Below are 12,870 nucleotides of genomic sequence, written 5' to 3'. Positions count from 1 at the left end.
GGGGTGTTAAGGCAAAATGGGTTTCATTTCTCCTGGGATCCCTAGCTTGCAGGGACTGCAGGGTTTACTAGGAGCAGGGGAGAGGCTAAAAGGGACAGTGACCAAAAGGCTTGGGGAAGTATCAACCCCTACCCCTGGTCGGTGGGTCGTCCGTGTGATTCTTTGGGTGAAAGAAGACTGAGCTGTAACAAGAGACAGTGCCTCTGACATTAGTTCACCTGCACTTCTTTGTGTAGAATAAGGAGCTTCTCTGAATTTCTGCTTCCTGACCTAATTTGTAAAGCACGAGGACTCCCTCCCCTCCAGATCAGGAGCACTGTGACCCCTGAGGCTCATGTCAGAGGTGTCTCCCACTCAGCTGGGCCTCAGTCATGGGCAGCTGAGCACAGGCCAGGCCTGGGGGCACCAAGGACAGAAGGTGGATGCCAGACTCATCTCTGAGCCAGCGTGCGGCTGTGTGTGCTTCATTCTTCTTCTCAGTAACTTGATCAGGAAACCTAATAGCAAATCCTGTTTGTCTATAAGACATTTCATTTCCGGGCCATGCTGGTCCTGTCAGCCCAGGAACAGGAGTTGGCAGGTGCCTGAGGGGTGCGGGGAGAGACCCAGTCTCTGCACAGCTCCTCACGTGGGTATTGGATCTGTGTTGTCGGACAGGCCTCTGTGTGCCTCATATGCCCCTTTCCAGCATTTACAGAACGACCTCCCGGTAAAAAAGGAGCATAAACCACAGGGTTACTACTGGTTCTTCGCTCCAACCAGATGAAATCTGCAGGCCCCGAGGGTCTGTGCGGTGGGTCCTCGGGAGCCTGCTCACTGCTGATGCAGACAGGATGCGGACGTCTCAGGGAAACTCAGAATTTCAGGCTGATCACAGGCGAGGCTTTTTACACGCACCTTCGCCACGTCCACCCTTGTGACTGGCTGATGTGCACACACCACAGCTTAAATAAAGCCACAGGAGAAAGTAGAAATCTAAAATTAAATATTTAATTAGAACTCTGATTTGCTTTAAAGATAGGTGGCATTGCACAGGCTATGTTACACTCTCTTTATAATTTTTTTGACAAAAAAAGATACTGTTCATTTTAACAGGCCACTTTAATATTAATACATGTGTAATAGGATTGGAACTGAAAATCAGCTAGAGATGGTACATTTTACGTTATTGAGAAAATTACAGTTTTGTATTGTAAAAACATTTTTAACAATTTACCTACATTAATCAAAAAATTACAGCATATTTAATAATTTTACAAATTCTTCATAAAAAATATATCTCTGTACAAAAAGGTCTTTTGCACCTACTTCGTGACAGCAGCGTGTGGGTGATGGGGGTGGCGATGGGTTTCCTGACCGTGACGCCAGCTTCCTTTTTCCCCTTTCCATAATAGCTTCTTACGTTGTTGCTTACAAAATATTTTACAGAAGAAAAAAAAATTATTGCAGCTAGCCTGAAGGAAGGCAAGATGTGGGACAAGCAGCAGTCTACACAGGTCTGAAGCCCATACCCGTGGCCGCACAGCCGCTCCCCACTCTGTGCTGCAGCCCCAAGGGGCAGGCACATCTGGCCACCCCATGACCTGGGCACTCGAGGTGGGGAAGGGACAAGCGAGACATTGCACACCTTGGCGGGAGCTGACAGCCCCCAGGACTTGGCTCCAGAGCATCTAGGGTAGATGCCCCAGCAGCCACCCCCGTGCCTGCCTGTGGCTCCTGTGTGTGTGTGTGTGTGTGTGTGTGTGTGTGTGTGTGTGTGTCCTCCGGGTACTGCAGGGCTCGTTCTGTCATTGACCAGCAAGCAAGTTGGGAATCCGGGGACAGGGAGTTGATCAGACTCTCGAGTCAGCAGTTTGCACCTGTTCTGAGTGATCAAACGTAGATATGTACAATATATATAGCTCTATGTATATATATATACACCGAATGTACATAGTGACCCTGTTCTCCCTTGCACACAGCAGCCCTCTGACTGCCGCCGCCTCGCCTCAGTGCACATCAGGAGCGTGGCTCCCGTGGACCTCACTGGATTGACCTGGACAGGCAAGAGACAGGTCCCCGCAGGTGAGCTTGACCCGATAGCGTGTGCCCAAGTGCAGCACACCATTTGGACCCAGCAGTGTGGACTCGGGTACATAGCTCACCGGAAGTGGGCAGCTGGTGCTCATAGAGGGAGCCCAGGATAGGACTTTCAGAGGGATGGGCTGGCCCCCGGTGGGCTCCAGGCTTCCTGTGTCACCTGAAAGGCCCTGCACTCACAAGCAGACTGCACAGAGGCCTACTCCTGTTTCAAAGCAAGGCCTGCGCAATCTTGCAGCAAACCAAGGCCAGTGGCACCTGGCTTTCAGGAAGTAGAATGCTCAGGGGACCTTCCTGGCGTGGAGTGTGTACCTCAGCATCAAATAATAAAATAAGCATATCTGTTCAAAAATACCTTTATCAAACAATTATAAATAAAAATAAACATGATCTTCACTTTAAATTTGTTACAGAACATTCTCATGGTCACATCTATCCATGTTTTAACATTTTATCCACTTGGGGAACATGACATATTTTATGTATTCCACACTTTATAATTCTACCTGTCATGAATTTAAGCTTGTAGAATCACGGCAACGGTCTTCCTGTCTGGAATTCTAAAGCAGGAAACAGAAGCACAGAGCAGGTCGCCATGAGAGGCACACACTAGCGTGCCGGCCCTGACCATGCCGTGCTGCCGTGCACGGAAAAGGAAGGAGACGATGGTGCCAGAGGGAAGGCGGGACTGCGAGCCAAGACCCACAGGTTTGCGAGCTACCTAAAAATAAATTACTATTCACATCTGTACATGGCAAATGGAAATCGTGACAAGCCACCTGGCCTCAATGTACATCAGAGACAAAACCTGGGTCACTACAATCCTAAAGGAAGGAAACATGGAAAATAAAAGGCCTCTGGTTTTGTTGTTGGACATTGTCAATGGGTATAAAAACACATGGAGCTGGTAGAAGCGATGGAAACCTGAATTTCTTCCGCACTGCTTTTCCTTTCTCAATCTGTCATGGGTTTGGGGACTCTCCTGCACTCCAACGGAACCAATGGTGGGAAATGTAGCTGGCACAACGCAGAGTGTGTATAAACCCTGTGTGATCAGTTTATTTTTTATCAGAGTCTTACTCAATCATTCATTACACCCTAGTGCAAAAAATTGTGCATCAAAAATTCTGCAATAGAAAGCTGGCTGGGAAATTGGCAAAGGTCCCTCGTGGTGGACATTTGGGAGCCGTGAGGTCCTCAAAGCTTGCTGGGTCTCAGGAAGGACAGAGAGAAGCGTTTGTAGGTGTGCACATCTGTTGGAAAGGTGTCTTCCTCAGGAAAACTTTCTTTTTCTTTTCAAGCATCTGTGTCTGTGGGGAGTCAAAGGAAAGTGAAAACACGGACTGCGGAGCTAGCATGTGGTCGCCGTGCCAGGAGGATGCCTTCGCGTGCCCCGAGGTTGCACTGAAGGGCACCGGGCCGCAGAGAGCGGGCTCTGGGCCCGAGACTTGGCATGTCTCAGGGCTCACACTCCTCCCTGGAGTATGCCTGGGCCTCAGCAGACACCTTAGGAATCCATGTCTGCAGTCCGGTCCTCAGGAGACGCTTCCCCAAGGAGCAGGTGGAGGCTCCCATCAGGACCCAGAGACGATGGAGGAAGGTGCTGCAGCAGAGCGAGAGAGAAGGAAGTGTGGTCTATGGCACCAAAGGAAGTACTGCTTGTCCTTCAGAGGTATGGCTATGGGTCAGGCCAGCACTGCGGCTATACCACCGTGCACACTGTGTTCAGAGTCGTGTCAAACCGCACAGCCTTGGCTTCTGTGGGTTTTAAGTTTGTGTCATACATGGGATTTTCGAAGGAAGCTTGTCCGTTGCTGTTTTCGTGTCCTGCATAGCCATTGTATTGGACTTTGGGTCTTGTTCTAGAAGGAGAAGAGGGGGCACAGTCAGAACTGGATTGCAGCAGCACAAGTGTTACCAGCTAGGGACTCACAGGGACCTGACCTAGCAGGCTTGGGATGGTGTGCAGTGGGAGGCCACGTTTCTGGGGAGAAGCACTGAGCCGCTCTCCAAGGGGTGTGTGTGCAAGGGAAGGCAGGGTGCTCTGCCTGGACAGGGCAGGAGTGCAGGGAAAACAGTTCCACAGAGCGCCAGGCAGCCAGGGCTCTTCCTTCCTGCAGATTACCCGTGCCATACAGCAGGGAGCAGGGATCTCACAACCCTACACACCTGAGGGGACACTGGCCTCACGGGCCCCTCCCTGGAGGCAGAGGATGGCCGCATCCTTAACTCTAGTAGTACTGGGGCTCAGTGGCACCCAGATGGAGAGGCTTTCATGGTACATGGATATCCACACAAGCCCAGGCCATCCCCTGCCAGGTTGGACTGTGACCTGGGTCTTCCCAGGGCTTCTCGTAAAGCCACCTGACACTGGTGCCGTGGGGAAGCTCCCAGGCTGTGTGTAAACACCACATCTGAGGCAGGTGCTGAAGGCACACTGACACACAGGTTCAATGTAAGCCACCGTGGTGTTTAACCTACATGTAAATGCCTGGGAGCTGTGTGGTGTTCTCACTTCACAGGACAAGAGTCTCTGGGACTCCTGTGGACATTTGCATCTCCAAGGCTGGGAGTGCTGGTGCGTGGATGGGTAAAGAGGCCTTGGAGAATGCAAAGACCCAGGGGGACAGAGAGACCAAAAGGTGCGTAAGGTGTGGTAACCCTTGCCCTGGGTGAAGGCCAAACCTTTGGTAGGCATTATCAGTTCTGACATCTGGCCTCCAGGGCTGTGAGGGTATCTGGATCAACTCTGAAAAAGACACACTTTCAGTGTGCATCCCTTCAAGGGACGAACTGGTCTGTGTGTCACTGACTCCCACAGTGGCCTGCACAAAAGCTGCAGGCTGTGTCTCAGATGTCTGTGCAGGGCATACTTCCTCTCCAAGAGAAAAGGTGCTGGTGGGACCGACTGGTCCTTGCTTGTTTATTTCCCAGGTGCTTGGATGCAGCTCAGGGCCTACTTGGAGCTGTGTCTCTGAGCTGCACCCCTGCCTGCGGACCTTCAGTTCTGCAAAGGCCACCTCAGGTTTTTCACTGGGTTACACTTTTAAAATAAGAGCAATGTATACCACAGGCAAAAGAAGACAGACCTAGGGGCAACTAATCCATCAGAGGCTTTGTTTTACACATTGTAAAAGTATAAAAAAGCACATATTTAAACAAGCTCTGTCATATGGTACTAAAAGTATTGTCTCCATATTACTTCTATGTTTTTTAAGGTTTAAGTGGAAATGTGCATATTATATAAACATTTGGCCCAGTTAAGATAGTTCAATATTATTCCAGGGATCATAACAGCTTGATAATATTTGTGGGGAATACTGTTATTTAAAATCATATTTGAGAGCACTTTGGCAAATTCCCCGGAGTGACATCCACATGGCAGCAATGCCATCAGGGACAGCAATGCCTCCACAACCATTTTTTTTTGTATCCCAATTAATCCCAAAGAAAATATCCATTCCAAAAGAGTTGTTTTCACCCAATTATTTTTCAGTTAGAATTTGTAAATAATTATTCAGAAGAGTTTTTCAAGAGATGGGACACATATTATTTAATGTATATTAAAATTTCAGTGTTTTATCTTCTCAAAGGATGAATTAGTCACAATGCATGAATCCTGGACTCCTGGGAGCTAACCGGAGCCCCATGAGCACTGGTCCCTCCGGAGGGAGTTGGAGCACCCTCAGCGTTCCCAGTTTCCACCCCTGTTGGCAAAGCCTAGGACTCCTTAACCCACTTGCCTGTTCTCTTAAGGCCAATTACTTATTTGTGTCCCCTTGATAAAGTCAGACAAAAAACAAAGACCAAGGCTAATGCCCCTGAGCCTACCACATCCCTATACAAGAGTGAGTCCTGCACTGTAGGGCATAGGGCAACAGGAAAGGCAGGAGCAGGAGCAGAACCAGCCACACACCAGAGAGCTGTAGTCCCCTCGCTCCTGCAGTTAGGTACCTGTGTTTGTAGAGGTAAAATGCAAATCCTGATAAGATTAGAGCAAAGAAGGGAACCAGGATAGCAGCTGCCACCGAGCCGCTGCTGGTGCCGTGGTACTGATTTGAAGGATCTTGATCAGAACTTGAAGGATCTGGAAGGGAAGAAGAATATTTAATCTGCAGGTTTAAACATGACAGATTTTATAAGTGGATGCAAATGTCAGGAGAAGCAGGAGACTCAGCTCTGCAGGGAACCCACTGGAGCACTTTCCAGAAGACTTTAATACCCATTTTAATGACAAAGATTAAAAAGAAAATCTCAGAGTATTCTTTGTTAATACCCAACAATCCTATGAAAGAGTCTCAAATTTCAAATGCCTGAAAAGTGAGTGGGTCATTAGATATTTTGACATGTGTTTAGTTATTGCTATTTTTCTTTGCAAAAGAATCAATCAGAAAGCAACCTATCTTTGTCCATGTAGAGAGACCCATAGTATTGGTTCCTTTCTCCTGTTCTAAGGCCAGATTTTGAAAAATTATAGTCATCAAACTTATGCAAGTATCTCAGCTCTCTATGTAAATGGTGTCAATCCTCCCTATGTGAAAACGTAAGTGTTACTGCTTTTTATTTGGGGCATTTTCCAAAGTTTTCTAGGTCACTTAGAAGTCCTGAAGCTAGAGCCCAGTCTGGGTCAGGATGCCCCCACTAGTGTGGACATGGCAGGGGGCAGAGGCACAGGTGCTGCCAGAAGGAGGGAGGCAGACATGGGGAGGGGATGGCCCTCAGCCTGACGGTCTGCATCTGCAGTGCCCAGGCACATGTGAGTCACTGAGACACAGGCGGTGTTGGAAATTCAAACAAGGCAACACTTTATCACAAGAACATGTTTTATCAAAGCAGGAGGCTTGCTGTGAGGCCTCCTTATAAAACACAATTTTGAAGCCTATATGCCCTGACTGCATGGAGTCACTTAACTATATGTATAATGGATCATGATTAGAGCCTTCTGAACTTAGCAGACTTGTGGACAAGTTGGTCTAGTTTTTTGAAGTATATTTCCAGAATTTATGAAGTGCTGAATTGAAAGAGACATCTCATTTCTTTTTAGAAACTATAAATGCAAGGGAACAATCAAATATTAAAATCCTTAAAATATGGTTTATATCAAAATTCTTGAATTTTCATATAATTTTTGGATGGTCTGTTTTCCTGTGCTTCCATAGATACATGACTGTTCCTGTCTATCATTTAACAGTTGGACATACTTTGTAAAGGAGTCGTACCTTTGCAGCTTTCCTCCCAAGCCACCATGGAGGGGAGACTTTCTGAGCATGCAGGAATAGGCATGGGGGCCACTAACCTCCAAGCTTCTACCAGGGCACTGGTTTCCATGAGAGGTGCTAGATCTGTGTAGCTCAGCCTTTATTCCCAGGGTATCGTGGTGCGAGAGCTTGGGGCCCATATCCAGTGTCCCCCATGTTCTGGCCATGCTAGCAGGTTCTGGAGCAGAGGGGTAGCAGTAACAGCCAGGAACCAGGGCTGGCTTGGTCTCTGCTCCACAGGCAGCAACTCCATAACTAAGAGTATGCTGAGAAGAAAGCATGGGGCGTGGCCACTGTTTGCCCGCCCACATTCCCAGGCGTGTTCTTCCAGCTGGTCTCCTTACAGGCTCCCCAGAACCTGCCCTGCAGCAGAGAGCCAGAGCCTCTGGTGGGACAGAAAGGTTGTTTTCACTAGGTAACGCTGCTGGTTTCTATCACTCTGAGATTCCTGTGACCCCCTCGGAGGGAATCCTTCAGACTTCCACAACTCTGAGTCTTCTGCCTCATTGTGTGAACTTGTATTCTGCTAAAATTAACCACAGCTCTTTCCTACTACCTTCAAACCAAACTGTGTGCTTTTGTCCATAGTAGACTTAGAGATTCCAAGTGGGATCTCATGGTGGGATTCTGGAAACCACACCATGACAAAGAGTAGTGCAGAGCCAGAGCTCTGTGAAGCTCAGAGTTAAATTCACTCTGAACTGAGGCTGCTATGGGAGGTTCCCAGTTAATTCCAACCAGACCTCTTTTGATTCATGACACAGGTATCTGGTAGCAAATAAAACAGCATAAAAGAGGGGGAAACAAACAATACCAGGGAAATGAAGGCTCTTCCTCTTTTCAGGAACAGATTTTTTAAAAAAATATCTTTCCAACAATGTAGTATTTCTGATTATCTGTCTTTTCTTTCTCATAGATATTTCCAAAAGTCAAGAATATCATATGTTCACATTTTATGCCGCTTTTCAAATTTGACCACAGATTTTGAGATTCTTCCATGGGCCACATGGGAAAGAGATGGGATCTTTGAAGGCGCGTCGTATTTTATTGATGGATTTACATGAAACCAGTAGCCAGTGTACTGATGCTGCCCATTGTGGACATTTCCTGTCTTTTTCTACAACACTTCATTGAGATCCTGTCTCCACCTGCATCTGTGAGCCTGAAGGTTACACAGGATTGACAAAGGAAGCAAATGGGATGAGGGCCTGTGAGGTTCTCCCCAAAGCAAAAGGGAAACCTTCCCTGAAGTTAGTGTTGACCCCGGGAGCCCATTCTATCCATTACTTGATAAAACATAACCCAGTTTGAAGAATTAGCTCAGCCTTTGCTGGAATAATTTAAAGGTCTTCCACTTAATGGTACTCAATTTGAAATGATGAAGGTTGAGCATTTAGGACTGATTTCCTTTTGGGGTCCACATGTTGCTTTTTATAAAGTGTGCCGATACACAGGTTGGAGAGCAATCGAGCAAAGAGGTTCTGTGTAGGAGCTCACTGGTCACAAGCACCGCATGGACCTGTGTTCTCTGCTGAGCCTCTGCGTGGGCCCTGGGACCAAAGCCTGCATGGCAACACACTTGTTTATAAAGCCAACATGTTACAGGGACCCTGAGGGTGAAGGGTAAGGGAATTCCACAACTCAGGCTGTGCTACAGTATTCCTGAGCTGCGTCCAGACCTCTGGACGCAGACCTCTGGAAAGCTGAGTCCAGACCTCTGATCCTTACGCGACTAAGGGACAAGGCAGGGGTTGCTCTGTGCATGTGAAGCCCCCTGCCCACCAGAAACCAGAATCATCATCTTCATCATGGCTAGGTCTGAGGGGAGGACCTCCTGTGACTTTCCCTGTATTTCCTTCTCTATCCAATACTAGAATAAAAACAAAATGCTGGCGAAGGAAGGAGCATCTGTGTCTGCCTAGAGGCGACTCCTTTCCCATGCAGTGGACCTTTCCACTCCACCTTCACTCCTCACCCCTGGAACCAAACAGTTCGACCCAGTCGTACCCCGTTTAATGAATTTCATTGGGGAAAAGTTCATCGAAGCAATTCCTTTATGACAGATATGTAACATGAACAGCTTACTGCTCTTGAGATCTGAGTGTTTTGAGGAGAATTTCCACACGACCCTGATGAGAAATCTGTGTGGACTGCTGAACGCTTCTTGTTTTCCTGCCCATTTCTTTCGGAGTCACATTCTTTCCAAGTCTTCCCAGCTTGATCATTTGAAGGCCAAATTGAGATTCACTTTTAAAATGTCGTGCGTGTACTCACCTTGCCTTTCTAGCTTGAATTTTCCGAAGTCCTTCCCATGTATGTCGCCTTGGAAAGTGAATCCTTCCTTCTCCAGTCCTGAGGACACCTGGTGCACAGGGAAGGGAGAGCATGCATGAGTGGGAAGCGTGAAGCCTGTGGACTCATCCTCCTTCACACTGTAACAGCACAGCTCAGATTTAATAGTAGGGGCTCCAATCTTCATGATTCCAAACTCCTTGGAGTGAATCATCTACAGTTAAAAGTCGGGGATCAATACAGAGGCGAACTTCAGCTGACTTACACAAGTGGCCCCAAGTGGCATCATGCCATGCTACTCACTGCTGTGGTAGCCGCCCTCCTGGGGCAGACCCCACCTGAGTTCACGAACAGCCCATATTCTGCAAATTCAAGTCCTGTGCATCACAGCCCTGGCCTCTGTAACCCATGAGACTGTGTGGCCCCATCTGCAGGGAGTGAGACAAGGTAAGGGTACAGCAGATACCAGGGGACTACCCTAAGGGCTGTCATGGTAATGCCTCCACCAGGGGGTGACCACACCCTGTCATGGTAATGCCTCCACCAGGGGGTGACCACAGGCTGTCATGGTGATGCCTCCTATGGCACTACCAGAGTGTTTGTTTCCCCTTGGTTGTGCTACCCAGTGGCCAAGATGAACACTCCATGCCAGCACAGAGCTGGCCTCAGCAGCACCAGCCCTGCACTCCTGATGACTCATCTCTCACTTCAGAGACTTGCTTTCCGCAACTGTGAAGAGCGAGCTTCAGCCACCTGGAACCTCCAGGAGTCACCCTCCTGCCCTGACCACGCTGTGCAAGGGAACCCGCACTGCATCTCCAGGCTCTGATGAATACGTACGTAGCCATCCAGGCCCCAGTTGTCGTTCTCAAACTTGCTCACAAAAATATCCACTGGGCCTTTCATCTGAAATGCTTTCAGCAGCAGGTGAGCCTCCTCCTTCTTGTAGACCCCTGCGGAAAGGCCACTGTGGTCATTCCCTGCTGCGGTACCTGGTACCTGCCCATTGCGCAGAACTCCCGAGAGCCTTCAAATGCAACTTTTAGTGATGTGTTTTCCCCATGAACACCCGAACGTCTCTGCTCCTTCCTGTCTCTGCCTGCATCTGTCCTGATAGTTGTGCTCCCCACGCCAAATCCAGATCCTTTACCTGACAGAAGGAATCAAAGCAAACCCATACTCAGGTTTTCTAAGGAAGAGATGCCATGCTTTGCACCTGGGTTTTACCGTTTCTGAGGACAGGCATATGAAGGGAGAACAGAGCAGTACCCTAACTCACAACAGAGCTGCACCCAGAGGACCTCAGCCCTCATACCCACTAAGCAGCAAGTGAGTGAGTGAGGATCCACCAAGAGGTGTGGCATAGCATCAGTGCCTCTCACCATGCAGAGTGGCAGGGGGTGGAGCCCGGGGAGGCCCCAGTGCACACGTGGGGCGTGAGTGGCACCTGTGGCCAGCTCCCCGACAAAGGGGGAATCAATAAATAAATATGCAAACAAGCAGATGTCACAGAGTGTTGAACCCACTGTATCCAATATATGGGGAAAATGGGAGGTTCAGGGCAGTGACACCAGGAAAGCTCAGCAGGGCAGTCCATCAGCTGAGAGAGGAGGACACAGAGTGGAGAACCTGCTGCCCACAGACCAGCAGGATTTTAGGGGCTCCGAGGATAGCTGTCCATTCACACCAAAGCTCCTGATCTCAGGTGCCCTGTGACCTTTGGGCCCCTGTCCCACAGCTATGAGCAGAGGGAATGTAATGTGCCTTCGGGGGAAATGCACACAAATCAGACAACAGTACCCGTAGACATCACAACAGAAGCCCTGTTTCCCTCCCCACACAGAGATCACAGCCAGGAGATCTGCACATCCCTGGGGCCCGATGGGGCCCAGTCCTGCCTCACGTACTCCCCAGGAGAGCAGGGCACCCCAAGGCTGAACCGTGGAGTCACCAGACCAAAGCCTCCTCCGTGGATGCAGGGAAGAGTGACAGCAGATGGAGGTATCTGAATATAAACGCCAGTCTCGGTTCAGTGCTGGCACGGAGGAAATTGAGGAAATTCTGTCCCTCCTCTGGAAGCTGCCAGAAAGTGCAGACAGCACCAACCACCCAGAACACAAATGCCCATGCCACGCCACATTCCCAGAGCGGGCATGTAGGCTCTTGGCAGAAAGACAGCGGAACCCACCTGTGAGGTCCAGCTGTACCTGCGGAGCTGTCGTGAAGGTCGCGTTCACCTTGCTGCTAGTGGCATTGAACCAGTCAACAGTCAGAGTGGCAGGCTGCCGCTTGCCTAAATATTCATAATATCCTTTCCACACGGAATTGGCGAAAAATACATCAGAAGGAACTGTGGGAAGTGAGGGGACAGACGAATGTTAGTGCACACAGGAGGGGAAGCTCAGACAAGTCAGCTACAGTGGCGCTGTTCAGGGCCGCTCACAGCCCACCATGAGGACCTCACCGAAAACCTGGGCACTGTCCCCTCATCACGTGGGAAAGAATCTGGAGCAGCAGGTGGGATGATGCCCAAGTGTGTGGCCATCTGTGTTTTGCTGGGGATGTACCTTGGAGAGCAGGGGCATGGGAGTGTTGGTGCCAATGTAGGCTGGGGTTTACAGAGCTCAGCAGGAATGCTTTAGACTTAGCCCTGAACTGGCTATCATTGGCTCACTGGCGTCCAGCCCACACTGGGAATGCACAGAGTGCTCACAAGGAGGAGCCAGGTCGGGGCCAGATACCCTGGGCCTCCACGAGCTCATTTCCAGCACTGCTTCCTGTGCAGAGTGGGAGGCAAGGGCTGCTCTCCGCCCGGGCACACTGGCTCGCTGACTTCCAGCTACTCTGACCCCATGTGGAAGCCACCCTGGGTCAGGACAGGCACACAAGTCCCTCTCTACTGTCTCTTCTGTCTGCGCTTCCTAAATTCATATAGGAAAGTCAGGAAGTCTTCTTAAAGTGTAAAATACATCTGGGGCAGGAATATGTGCAGATTGCTGAGGTTTTCTCTTGCTTTCACTTAGAACAACATCAAATTCATTTTCACATCTCTGCTAGTAGCTATATATAACATGTGAGCATGTGCACAGCGTTAGTTAAGGTGCATCCGGTGATGGACGCACAAATCTCCCTCCATTCCGTCCCTCTGCTCCTGAGGCATGTCGACCACTTATTTAGTCACAGTCCTCTGCGAGTGGGATTGGCCAAGGCACTTTGGTTGTGTGTAAAAATGAAGATTGCT

The 12,870-nt window shown here is 49.2% G+C and overlaps 1 protein-coding gene across 2 annotated transcripts in view; it reads right to left on the bottom strand.

The window, feature by feature from the left end:
• Positions 1–968: 968 nt before the first annotated feature.
• Positions 969–12,870, bottom strand: part of Csmd1 (CUB and Sushi multiple domains 1) — a 1,477,900-nt gene continuing 1,465,998 nt past the window's right edge. For both annotated transcript variants that reach the window (XM_063234987.1, XM_063234988.1), the window contains 5 exons: positions 11,818–11,979; positions 10,470–10,582; positions 9,612–9,699; positions 6,034–6,166; positions 969–3,941 (listed from right to left, as the gene is read on the bottom strand). In XM_063234987.1, coding sequence (XP_063091057.1) covers positions 3,782–3,941; positions 6,034–6,166; positions 9,612–9,699; positions 10,470–10,582; positions 11,818–11,979 — 656 coding nt within the window. In that variant the 3' untranslated portion in view covers positions 969–3,781. The remainder of the gene's footprint in view (positions 3,942–6,033; positions 6,167–9,611; positions 9,700–10,469; positions 10,583–11,817; positions 11,980–12,870) is intronic.

The sequence above is a fragment of the Cavia porcellus genome, unplaced genomic scaffold (assembly GCF_034190915.1).
Source record: "Cavia porcellus strain 051 isolate PalLab524CR breed Dunkin Hartley unplaced genomic scaffold, mCavPor4.1 scaffold_24, whole genome shotgun sequence".
NCBI classification, from domain to species: domain Eukaryota; kingdom Metazoa; phylum Chordata; class Mammalia; order Rodentia; family Caviidae; genus Cavia; species Cavia porcellus.
Note: the sequence above shows the minus strand (reverse complement) of the source record. Positions and strands in the feature narration are given on the sequence as shown.